General features: G+C 42.7%; 1 protein-coding gene across 1 annotated transcript in view; it reads left to right on the top strand.

The window, feature by feature from the left end:
• LCP2 (lymphocyte cytosolic protein 2) overlaps positions 1–12079 on the top strand; it is a 48664-nt gene that overhangs the window by 36079 nt on the left and 506 nt on the right. Inside the window, exons 15-20 of the mRNA XM_052659260.1 lie at positions 1390–1402; positions 2094–2223; positions 3682–3731; positions 6914–7005; positions 7604–7681; positions 9876–10031. Of these exons, the coding sequence (XP_052515220.1) occupies positions 1390–1402; positions 2094–2223; positions 3682–3731; positions 6914–7005; positions 7604–7681; positions 9876–10031 (519 nt within the window). The remainder of the gene's footprint in view (positions 1–1389; positions 1403–2093; positions 2224–3681; positions 3732–6913; positions 7006–7603; positions 7682–9875; positions 10032–12079) is intronic.

Genomic DNA, 12079 nt, shown 5'->3' with positions numbered 1-12079 from the left:
AGTGTGACTTCTTAGCGCTGTGGTCATTGAATGATGGGGAGACACAGGATAGTCACTCCAAGGCAAAGCTCAGCGCCCTTCAGCCTCAGGAGTGTCCTGACTAAGGCAGGCATGGGCAGTGCCCGTGGAGCCTGTGGGAAGAGTGAGGACAGCAGGTTGGTTTCAGAGCCACAGGGGCAAAGAGGAGAGAAGGTTGAACATGAGGGCAATATCACATTCCCAAGGATCCCTATCTCTGGAAGGATTGACACTGGCTGTCATGAGAATCTAAAAATCTTATGTTTTGGACCAGAGGAGACATGGCTGCAGCAGAGTCAAAGACCAATTTCATTTTGGGGATCCCATAGTCTGTGTGTATTTATCTGTGCAGCCCTTTGTTAGGATTCCTCCCCAGCTGGCCAACCTGGATGAGTGATTCTGGCTATGATCCACCTTGCCTCATCTCAGTGGTAGGACTAAGGATAACAAACTTCTATTGAGCACTCAAACATACCAGGCACAAGTAGTAACTAACTTAATCCTCACAACAGCACTTGAGGAAGGTGCTCGTTCATCACTACTGCCCTAGCCTAACAAAACAAGTCCGAGTTGACAATTCTGGTCTACTAGTCAATGGCAAAATTATTTTTGCCTCTCTGAACATCATTTCCTATCTAAGGAGTAGAACATAGAGCCCCTTCCTTACCTATTTCAGAAGGCTGTCCTAAAGACAGATGTGCTGCACCAAGTGGGCACGCCTTGAAAGCTATTTTCAAACCATAAGGCTGTATGAACTTGGGCGAACTCCAGGAGACAGTGAGGGACAGGGACTCCTGGAGTGCTGCAGTCCACGGTTGTCGCAAGGAGTCAGACATGACTTGGTGACAGAGAAACAACAAGGCCGTGGTGCTTTGAACCAGAGTGGTCAGTGCAAAGCCAAGACCCGGAGAAGGTTAGGCTTTGGGTCAGAGAGATTAGGTGTGAATCAATTTCTGTAACCCTTGGCAAGGTAGGAGTGCTTCTTGGGCAGCGTGTTTTCATTTGTAAAATGAAAATGTTAAATTCTTGAAGAGTTGCTTGAAGAATTGGATGAAATATTGCATATGAGTCTGGGAGACATAGTAGATATCATCATTATTAGTATCTCTAGGGCTGTTTAGACACTTCAGAACCTATTTTAAGTATATAAACAGTGTTTCAGATTGGAATGTCTTTAAATGATTATTTGTATTAAGAAATCATACAATATTTAGCAAGTTCTACTGTTCTCCACAGTACCTTTATTGTGGAGACACACAACCGCTAAAGAAAGAAAACAGAGGCGTTTCTATGTTTGAGAAATACATTTTTCTTTGAGAAGTTGTGCTTTGATGATAAATTAATATCTTTTTTTTTTCTTCCCCTTACCAGGATGAAGATGATGGTATGTTTAGAAAGACTTTCTTACAACTTGTAACCTTTCCTTTAGTTTTCTGTGTTCAGATGGAATTAATTAGTTAATCTAGAAACTGTAGAATCCATTATAACTTTACAATTAGTATTGAGCATATGTATGGCAGTTGGTATACTGTATAACTATAATAAAATGGAATTACTTGGCTGGATTACCAAAAAGAACTGCTAAGTTCATGTATAACAGTGCAAATTATTAATACTTACTAGAACAGCAAAATTGAAAATCACACATACAGTATGATAGACAGCATTCCAGTATTGAAGCTCTCTAATGCATTTGGGTAAAGGATTACTAACTATATATGAATGACATGGCATAAAATTTGTCTTTCATTAAAAAAAAAAACTTGTGAATCATTTCTGAAATTCATATGGTTTCTAACTGACAATTTTCTGACAAGTTAACATTTCAAAAATGAAAAAAAAAGTGCTATGAAGAATGATGGAGAATGGCAGCGTTTGAAACTGTGTTGAGGTGGTAACCATCGAGAAACCCCTGTGGGTGGGCGTCCACCCCACCACTTCCTGATGACATTTGATCTTTCCAGTTTTTGTATCTCACTTTATACTAGCTGTTTTTAACCAGGGAGCAGTTTGGGGATGGATGTTCCTGTGCCACTGGGATTCTGACAATCTTTCCTTTTTCTTTTCCTCTGAAGTACATCAAAGACTTCCGCCCCAGCCATCACCTCTCCCCATGACCTGCAACACCTTCCCTTCAAGATCTACCAAGCCATCACCCAAGAACTCCCTCCCATTAACTCACTCATCTGGAGCCTTCTCAGAAAGGTGTGTGCTGAATCACTCAGTTCTGACCTAGCATAACGTCTGGGGCCACTGATACTGAGCTAATATCAGGTGGGTTGAGGGAGAAAGAAAGAAGTCACCAGTCACAGGGTCAGAATATTTTGGGTCTTAGGAAAGAAAACCAAGCTGAGCATAAAGAATGCACAAATGTGCATATTAACTCACTGCTGTCTTCTGAGTGCTGTGCTTGGGGAGAAGAGAGGTACAGAATTGACTGCCCTGCCATGGCCCCAGACAGAATGGACTCTTTGGCAGGAAACGGGAAATGTTTTTAACTCTGTAGGTTAAAAACAAGCAAACAGTCAAGAAGCTCAATTAATTACTTGGAGTTCACCCTCCATCTTGGGTGGGAATGCCCATCCAACGCACCGTGCACTGGCAGGCATGGAATGCTCACTGGACGGGCTCTGTCCCCAGCAGGTCTGGTTTCTCAGCAGCAAGAGTGTTTCTTAGGACCCATGAGGAGGCAGGCTTTCCAGGAGAGGCACAGACAGGAGGAAGACTCAGGGCATTCCTCATAGATAAGCCCTCGGGCTGTCTCCTGGCACCCCCGACGGTTCACCCACCAGCCTTTTCGGCTCCTCTTCTCCTTTACTATCCAAAGAGAGAGGCCTAGTCCCTACCCTAAGGATGGAGGGAAACTCACCCACCAGTAAAGTCCTTCCTCTCTGCTAGGTATCTAGAAGGGTTCTCAATTTCATTTTCCCCAGGTGCCTCTTGCTCTGATTTTCTGCTGCTTTTTTTCTCATTCTTCCAGGTGTTTTTCTTCTGCCACATCTGCCACTTTCTTGTGCCGCCTCATCCCACCCTGAGCCCAGCCCTTTCCTTCATTCTTTCAAAACACCACTCACACGAGATTTCTGAACAAAGCAGGCCTTTATCGGAAGCTTGGCCTAAAGGGTGGGGAAACTGCTGCTCAGTGTGGAGCAGACAGACTTTCAGGGCCTCCCACTGGCCCTCCTCCCCCACTGTCCCCGCAGATGCAATTTCTGTCTGCTGTGGCACCAGCGAGCCCTCTGTTTCTCACGCCCTCCCCTCTCCTTGTAGACCACTAGGCTCTGGGCAGTCACCATCCCAAACAGCACGCGCATGGAGGATATTTCCCTAACAGAGAGAGAAGCGTTCTCCCAGAGAACTGCTGTCGTGCTCCAGACTCGAGGTCCTCAGACTGCTGCTGCCTGTTTAAAGCAGCTTTTGAGGCTCTTTACACTGTTCTCTTGTTGCTTTTGTTCTTCATCTTGAGAAGCTCGTTAGACTCCGGCCTGGTCCTCCTGAGACAGGAGTGGAGTGTGTCCAGCAAGTTCCTTCTTTTGGCCCTGGCCCCGTGGTTGCAGGGAGGGGGTGAGAATAGTCAGAGACGCAGCATTTCCCCCATTCAGGTCCCTCTCTGGCCCCTTAACCCCGACCCAACTTAACATCTGTTCTTTTTTGTCTCCACAGTAACCCTAACTTTTCGCAGAGTGCCTCCCTGCCGCCATACTTCTCTCAAGGTTTGTTCTCTGCGCTCTAGTGACCGACTCTAGCCAATATGCCGTCATCCCAAAGCCTTTTGGCAAAAGTTTTGTTGTTTCCTAAAAGCATCTGACTTCCTTATTCAGCGCTTCGGTTTCTGAAGTGTACCAAAGGTTGCTGTAGTGATAGGATACTCCACACAACAACAAAAACAACACACAGATGCACACACTCCTCCGCAGGAAGGCGCCCTTGGCTTTATCTTCCCAGGCGGAACTTTTCTTCCCGGCTGTTTTTATATGATGCTTAGGATGGTGCTAGCTTTCTCTGTAGTTTAGATTTCTATAATGAATCTAACCTGGAGTGCTAGTTGAGGAACATGTTTAAAATACAGATTAAGGGACCCCACCCCCAGGATTCTGATACAGTAAGTCTGGCTGAAGACCTGTATTTTCTAATAATACCTCCTTTGGGTGTGGATGGTAAGTATTTCTTGAGAGAGTCCTCAAACTTTAAAAGGCACGCAAATCCCCTGGGAGCTATGTTAAAATGCAGATTCTAATCAGTGGGTCTTGGATGGGACCCAGGGTTCTGCATTTCCAGCAAGTTTCCATGTGATTCCCAAGTTCCAAGTTCCCAGCTGGTATTGCTGGTTCATGGACCACTTCAAGTAGAAACAAAGGCCTACCCAGTAGGACTAGCTGTGTTTATTTTCTATCCTTAAGGACTTGCAAGTGACTAGTACATGGTAAGCACTTTAAAACATTTGTTGAATGACTGTCAAATGACTATGGAGAGTCACCCAACTCTAGTAAACAATTTTTTTTTCTCATGCTAGGAAACACATCTTGTGTTACCAGATTTTCTGATTTATTTTTCAAGAAAACATAGAAATATGGCTTTTAATGTGAAATTACCTAATTTTTAAAGATTGACTTAAGATTTAAAAATTCTGTGAGGAAAAAATAAAACACTTTTTTTTTGTAGTCATGTACACATGCAGGAACATTAGTATGTGTTATAAACAGAAAACTAATAAGTTTAAAGTTTAACTTAAGAGTCGACTCTTTCTTTCAGGGGCATGTCTATTACATTCAGTTGGGTACATCATGCCATATATGTATGAGATTCTACTGCTGACACCAGTGAAACCCACTGTATTTTCAATGTTTCCTAAGCATTTTAGGATATAGTGTCCTTATTCACTACATGGCTTCCACAACTCCCCCCACCCCTCAGTGGCCACAACTCATTATTTTGTAAACCTACTTTGTGTCCCTTGCCTGGTCCGTCCAGGCATCTGAGCTTGAGACACTTCACTTATAGCAGTATCTGCCAAAGTAAATTCCATAGACCCCTGCTTCTATGAGTTGGTGACAGAGATTATTAATATAAACAGTTGGCTTTTATTATTTTTTTTGAATATAATCATCCCTCTAATACAGGAGAGGGGATTGGTTCCAGGACCCCCCACCGATAACAAAATCCAAAGATGTTCAAGTTCTCTGTATAAAATGATGTCGCACAGTTGGCCCTTCACATCCACAGCTCCACATCCACAGACCTGGCTAACTCATTGGTTGAACCAGTCTGTAGTCGGCTGAATTCACCGATGTGGAAGCCATGAACGCAGAGGGCTTACTCTACTACCTTAATCAAAATTGATCTCTTTTCTCCTAAGAGTGCCAGGACACCTGGTCCTCAGTCTAACCCACTTGTTGCCCCAAGGTCAGGAAGATAAAGCATGTGCTTTAAATTGGCCAAAAACCTGTCCCAGTTCCCTTGAGGATCTATTTATTATGGGTGGAGAGTGACTGCAATGAAAAGTAATATATTGTCTGTCATGAACAGTGACTTTGTGGTGCTGACCTGCAGATGCAGATGGAGAATAATTCCTCAATTCTAAGACAGCCATGCACTGTAGACCTTCATTACATGACTTTCTCACATAGCTAAATTTCATTCACTCAACAAACATTATACAAGTGTCTGCATGTTGCACTGCAAAGGTTGTCATGCGGAAGGTCTGCTCAGGTACTGGGAGCCTTAAGAAGGAAGATCAGCAGCTCAGGCTAGCCCCATCTGCATCTCGAATAATCCTGACTAGGAAGACTTGGACTCATCAAGTAACTCTCCCCTCTCAGGGGCCCTGGGGCAGGCGATTTACCCTCTGTGGTGTATTAGATGTATTAGATGAAGTAACAGAGCTGGTGCAGAACCACCTGGAGTGCTTGTTAAATGCAGACTCTTGAGCCTGGGTGATTCAGGGTCCCCCTGGAATTCTCTTTTACACACAGTCATATTTGGGAATCACAAGTTCAAGTTCTGGCCCTGCCACTAAGACACATGATTTGTTTAGACTCTCTGAACCTTTGTTTCATGATATTCAAAAAGAAGACAATACCCACCTTGTGGAGTTGCTGTGAGGATGAAAGGTCATGCACACAGGTGCCTTACTCAGGGCCTGGACACAGCAGTGCTGAAAAAATATCTGTTGAATGAACAAATGAGTCATGCATGAGTTGTTAAGAGAACATTCAACTCGCGGAATTTACCAGCCTGAAATAGCTGTTCTGGCATATAGAGACAGGGTTAGCCATTGCAAATCAACACAATCAAACCTTTCCTGAGATTAGGAAACACATTCTCTTGAAAAATTTCATGGAACTGTCAACAAGAAAAAAAAGCATTCGAGAAGGTGAGGCACAAATGCTGGGTAATTTACAGACTCCGACACAGGCTTCCTGATGGATCAGATACTGTCAGGGCCTCCTTCTATGTGAGTCTAACAGTTCTACTTCTAAAAGAAATTTGGTCAAGAGAAGCAGGTAGTAAGCTCTGGCTCTGAAAGCTAAGAATATTCAAGATAATTTCACCTCATCTTGGGTAAGTCACATTTCTTTTTGTGAAAATGAGAACATAATTATCTTGACCTCCACATTTTACCATTTGGTGGTATATATGTAACTTGCTCAGTTAAGCAACCAATCAAGTGTGCAGTGTAGTGTCTCAGAATTTCACTGGCATGGCTGCAGAATAGGGCCCGAAACAGCCCTTGTGGTTTTGAACAAGTGAAAGTTATTTTGGAAGCTGTGGTTTCTTGAAATGCTAATTGCTGGGAACAACTGCAAGGGCATTGTGGAGGGCGGGCAGTGATGGGCTATGACTAGTGAAAAATTGCTTAAAGTAAATTAACGTTCAAAATGCTATACTTTCAAAGGCCCCGTCAACAGACCACTTCCCAGAGTGGAAGGCAGGAACTTCTCGCCAGTTCCCAGCAAACCTAGACCACAGTCCCCTGGGGAAGAACAGGTAATAAGGCATATGTTCCTATTTTATTTCTACACCAGCAAACGAATCATCAGAATCTTCCACTGAATAGTCTCCTATACTTTTATTTTCTTTTACTCTTAATTTTTTTAGTGAAAAATATTGAGGGGAGAATTCAGTTGAAAAATATTCTTTTTCCTTGATGTTCCTCTTCCAATGGCAAATGTGTGTTTCACATTAAACAGAAAAATAATTCTATTTTTCATCTATTTCTTAGTTTATGACATAGCATAAGTCATTTAACTGCTCATTAACCCAGTGTTTCTCATTAAATATATTATTAGTCTAAACTGAAGAAATTATTACATCTAAATCTTTCCTGATTAGAGACTCGATTATCTATGAATGCTTATTTACCTCTACCTTGAGAATGAGCCTCTGATAAAAAGCAGTTCACACAAAATAGCTTCTATTTAGCTTTACCTGAATGATTCTATATTCAAAGTAATAACACAAGTGTTTCAAACTTCATGGAACTGAGGTGGTGATTTATGGAAATGATTACTTGGAGGCTTTTTTTTTTTCCACTTACTTATGTAACTACAAAATTTATTCCATTTTTTAAAATTTGCATTTTCAGAATTCATTAAATGAAGACTGGTATGTTTCTTATATTACCCGCACAGAGGCAGAAGCAGCTCTTAGAAAGATAAACCAGGTACTGTGCTACAAGTTTATTTTTTTAAGTATAGATTGAAGAAACAAAATGGGACTGACTTTTCCTGAGTACCAATGATGGGCTTTAGATACTGGCTCCAAGCTTGCTTTTCATAGCTGCTAACAACTAATGACAGATTCTTATTTTTACAACTTCTCTTCCTACAGTTTGTATCATCCAATAAAACAAAACCCAGCGGATGCAGTGGTAAAGAATCTGCCTGCCAATGCGGGAGGCACAGAGACTTGGGTTCTGTCCCTGGGTCAGAAAGATCCCCTGGAGGAGGAAATGGCAACCCACTCCAGGATTCTTGCCTGGAAGCTCCCATAGACAGAGGAGCCTGGTGGGCTACAGGCCATGGGGTCTCAAAGAGTCAGACAGACTGAACGTACATTATGGGCTAGGAATTCTGCTGGGTGCCATTCATGCTGTTATACCAAAGGGTACCAATTAGTGCCAGCTTCTCACCTACTAATCTCCATAGTGATGACTCCTAGGACCCCGGGAAAAATTTTTAATTAAGGTAGTCTTTGATTGGAGGAATCTTGGGAGATTTTATTCATGAAAATGGTCCATCTTTCACAGGAATCACACAGCATCAAAAGGAAACTCTTTCCCCCAAATTTCCGACATCTTACTAGTTGTGTCTTCCTCCTGACACCCAATTGCCGTCCATATCAATGTGGAGGAACCCATATTGAGACAGACAACAGCAACTTTTTGTCCTTTTCCCTCGAAATTTCCAATTGTCCTTTAATATTAAAGGTCTTAAACCAGATTTCCTGTCTTCCGGTATTGAACACTAATCTTAAACCTATATATCAAAGATCCTCCATCTTTCACATTCTTCACATCTCGAGACCACAACAAAAGTCCTCAAGCCTCAAGCTTGGCTGCGCTTTTTTTATTTTTTAATGATATGAAGAGATTAATGTTCATCTCCCCATCTTTTAAAAACATTCTTTATTTTCGGCAGTGCTGGGGCTTTGCTGCTGCTCAGGCTTTCTCTAGTTGCGGTGAGCAGGCTTCCCACTGCAGAGGCTTCTCTGGCCACGGATCGCAGGCTCCAGGCGTAGAGGCTCAGCAGCTGTCACTCCCCAGCTCTACAGCACAGGCTCAATAATTGGGGCACATGGGCTTAGTTGCTCCGAGGCACGTGGGATCTTCCCAGACCAGGGACTGAACCCATGTGCCCTGCACTGGTAGGCACATTCTTAACCACTGGACCACCAGGAGATTGCACATTTAAATCACTTGGGGAGCATTAAAAAAAAGTTCTGATTTTACCTGGAGAGATTCTGATTTAATTAGTCAATTAATTAATTTAATTAATTAATTTAATTAAATTAGGGATGCTATGTGGGCTCTGGAAATCTTCAAAACTTGAAACTCCAAAGTGAAGCCAGAGCTATGACTCTACAGGTCTATTTGTCTAAGAGAGATGTTCTGACTAGAATTTACTCATTCAACCTAGGATGGAAAAGAACAAAGCAAAGACATTATTGCAAATTGATCATCCTGATTTCAATACACAGAAGAAGGAGCAATTTAAAGGAGTTCTTCTTAATTCATTCTATTTTAATATTAGATCTGTATAGTATTATTATAATATTATGTAGCTAATTTATGAAATGAAATTTTAAAGGATAGGTCAGATCACCACACTATTTTGGTAAATATCAGGAAAAAAGGATGATCCACATTGGGTTTTTTTTCAGGTATTTGATGATGAAACACATTATCTGGGCACCATGAGATTTTAAAATAGGTACATCTCTTAGGTATTTGGGTGTATTCTGATTTTGACCGTGGAAAGAAAGTGCATAGAATTAACTCTCAGGAGCAGGAAGAGATATCTTTAGTTAACCACTAAAGTCCTTATTTTGCTGGCCCTGTATCCACTCAACCACCTATTATTTGTTTTATTATTGTAAAAGAGATTCTTTTTTCATTGAGAGCCTTCAAAGAGATCTCTTTGAAATTTGGGAATTTCTCTGATATAATCTCTGCTGCTTGCTTCTTGACAACCAAGAAATCCATGAGACATGGGACTACTGCTGTTTGGGGAGCTAACTGCTCATTACATTGTCAGCTGGTAGGTTTCACGATCTCTAGAGGATTGTCTGCTGCTCTTAGAGGCAACAGAAGTATTGACTTTTGCTACTTCCAAAATAACAAGAGTTTATCCTTTTAGGACGGCACTTTCCTGGTTCGAGACAGCTCTAAAAAAACAATATCCAATCCATACGTTCTCATGGTGTTGTACAAAGATAAAGTTTACAACATCCAAATCCGTTATCAGGAGGAAAGCCAAGTTTACTTGTTGGGAACTGGACTCCGAGGGAAAGAGGTAAGGGTTGTCAAACTTCCCCCAGTTTTCTGCGTGTGCCTCTCTACACACCTACCTGCACAGAACCTGGCTGTGGCCTTCTTTGGAGGCCCACACTGCCTGGCAACTTTAGAGCTGAATTGCATTAGTGAAACCCTGCATTTACTGGGAGGAAATAAAATGTTAACAGCATCTGCCTCTGCCACAGTGTCTTTTTTATGTCTTTTATTCCAGCTAGTCTAAAATCACATGTGTAACTTAAAAAATGTGTAAATTAAAAATATCATTAGATGGTGCCAAAGGCAAGTCCTTTCTGTGACACAGAAGTGAGTTAAAGTCACCTCTGTGACATGATTTTGATGTAAGGGTACAGTGTATTTATAAGGCCGTGTCTTAAATAAACATCTGGAAAAATGACTTGGGTCACTTCTCCCTAAAAAGAGAGGTTAGCCCAATGAAGCTGTGCAAATTGCCAAAAACATTTCCCTCTGTTTTCCCAAGGTGTGTATTAGTCCCTTTTGGGGTAGTAATGAGAATGGTGGAAAGAAAACCTTTCAGGGCTGCTTTTTGCAAAGGAAACTGTGGCTAAACCTAATGCTTCAAATGTGTTTTTTTAAGTTCAAAGTTCTAGGAGGAGGATCAGCTGTATCAAACATTTCCAGAAGGAAACACAACTCACCCATAACTTCTACTTCACTCCAAATATTTTTAAGTTCTGATTATGTAAACCAGTAGAAAAAACACATGATTTTCGTCATATGTTTGAATCACTGGTTCAGGGTGGGTAGAGCTGCATCGGAGAAGGCAATGGCACCCCACTCCAGTGCCCTTGCCTGGAAAATCCCATGGACGGAGGAGCCTGGTGGGCTGTAGTCCATGGGTTCGCTGAGTCAGACACAACTTCACTTTCACTTTTCACTTTCATGCATTGGAGAAGGAAATGGCAACCCACTCCAGTACTCTTGCCTGGAAAATCCCATGGACGGAGGAGCCTGGTGGGCTGCAGTCCATGGGGTCACTAAGAGTCGGACATGACTGAGCGACTTCACTTTCATCTTTCACTTTCATGCACTGGAGAAGGAAATGGCAACCCACTCCAGTGTTCTTGCCTGGAGAATCCCAGGGGCGGGGGAGCCTGGTGGGCTGCCGTCTATGGGGTCGCACAGAGTCAGACACGACTGAAGCGACTTAGCAGCAGCAGCAGCAGAGCTGATTGGTCCCGTAGAAGCAAAGATGTCTGCTCTCCAGGATCTCTACTGGGCTTGTGTGGAAGCACACAACTGCAAACCTCTCATTGCCGTTGCCCTGGAGGGAGGCACCTGGAAGAGCAGTCTTGGAGGAGGTGCTCAACTCTGTCTGGGGCACCTCGGTAACATCTGACTCATTTCTCAATGGGCAGATGGGGGTTTCTCAGTTTGGCCCTCAGGGAAAGGGTAATACAGGTCATGAATGACAGGACTCGCTACAGAGCTCTTGTGAGTGTGGAGGCAGCAGTGGGAACACAGCAGACTCCATGAGGGAACTGTTAGGCCACACTGCAGATAGCTTCAGACAGCAAGATGCTGCCTGACCTCCTGACTCCTTGTGTCTCCTAACATTATTAGTGACTTAGAGGAGGGACACAAAAACCAAAACCAAGTCACAAATAGAACAATCCTCCTGAAATCCAATGATTGGTGTCCTTACAAAAAGAGGGAGATAAACGATGAGGCCCCATATTCAGTAGCCTATGATAAACCATAATGGAAAACAATATGAAAAAGATATACATATATCTTAATCACTTTGCTATACATCAGAAACTAACACAACATTATAAATCAACTGTTCTTAAATAAAAAATAAAAAAGCACAATCCTAAGGTAAAGCTATCATAATTAGACTCTCCCTCTATCTCTCACTGTATATAATGTATATAACCCCCTGCTGCTGCTACCCCCTGCTGCTGCTAAGTCGCTTCAGTCGTGTCTGACTCTGTGCGACCCCATAGACGGCAGCCCACCAGGCTCCGCCGTCCCTGGGATTCTCCAGGCAAGAACACTGGAGTGGGTTGCCATTTCCTTCTCCAA

This window comes from Budorcas taxicolor, chromosome 20 (genome assembly GCF_023091745.1).
Source record: "Budorcas taxicolor isolate Tak-1 chromosome 20, Takin1.1, whole genome shotgun sequence".
Taxonomy (NCBI): Eukaryota; Metazoa; Chordata; class Mammalia; order Artiodactyla; family Bovidae; genus Budorcas; species Budorcas taxicolor.
This window is presented reverse-complemented; position numbering and strand designations above follow the sequence as displayed.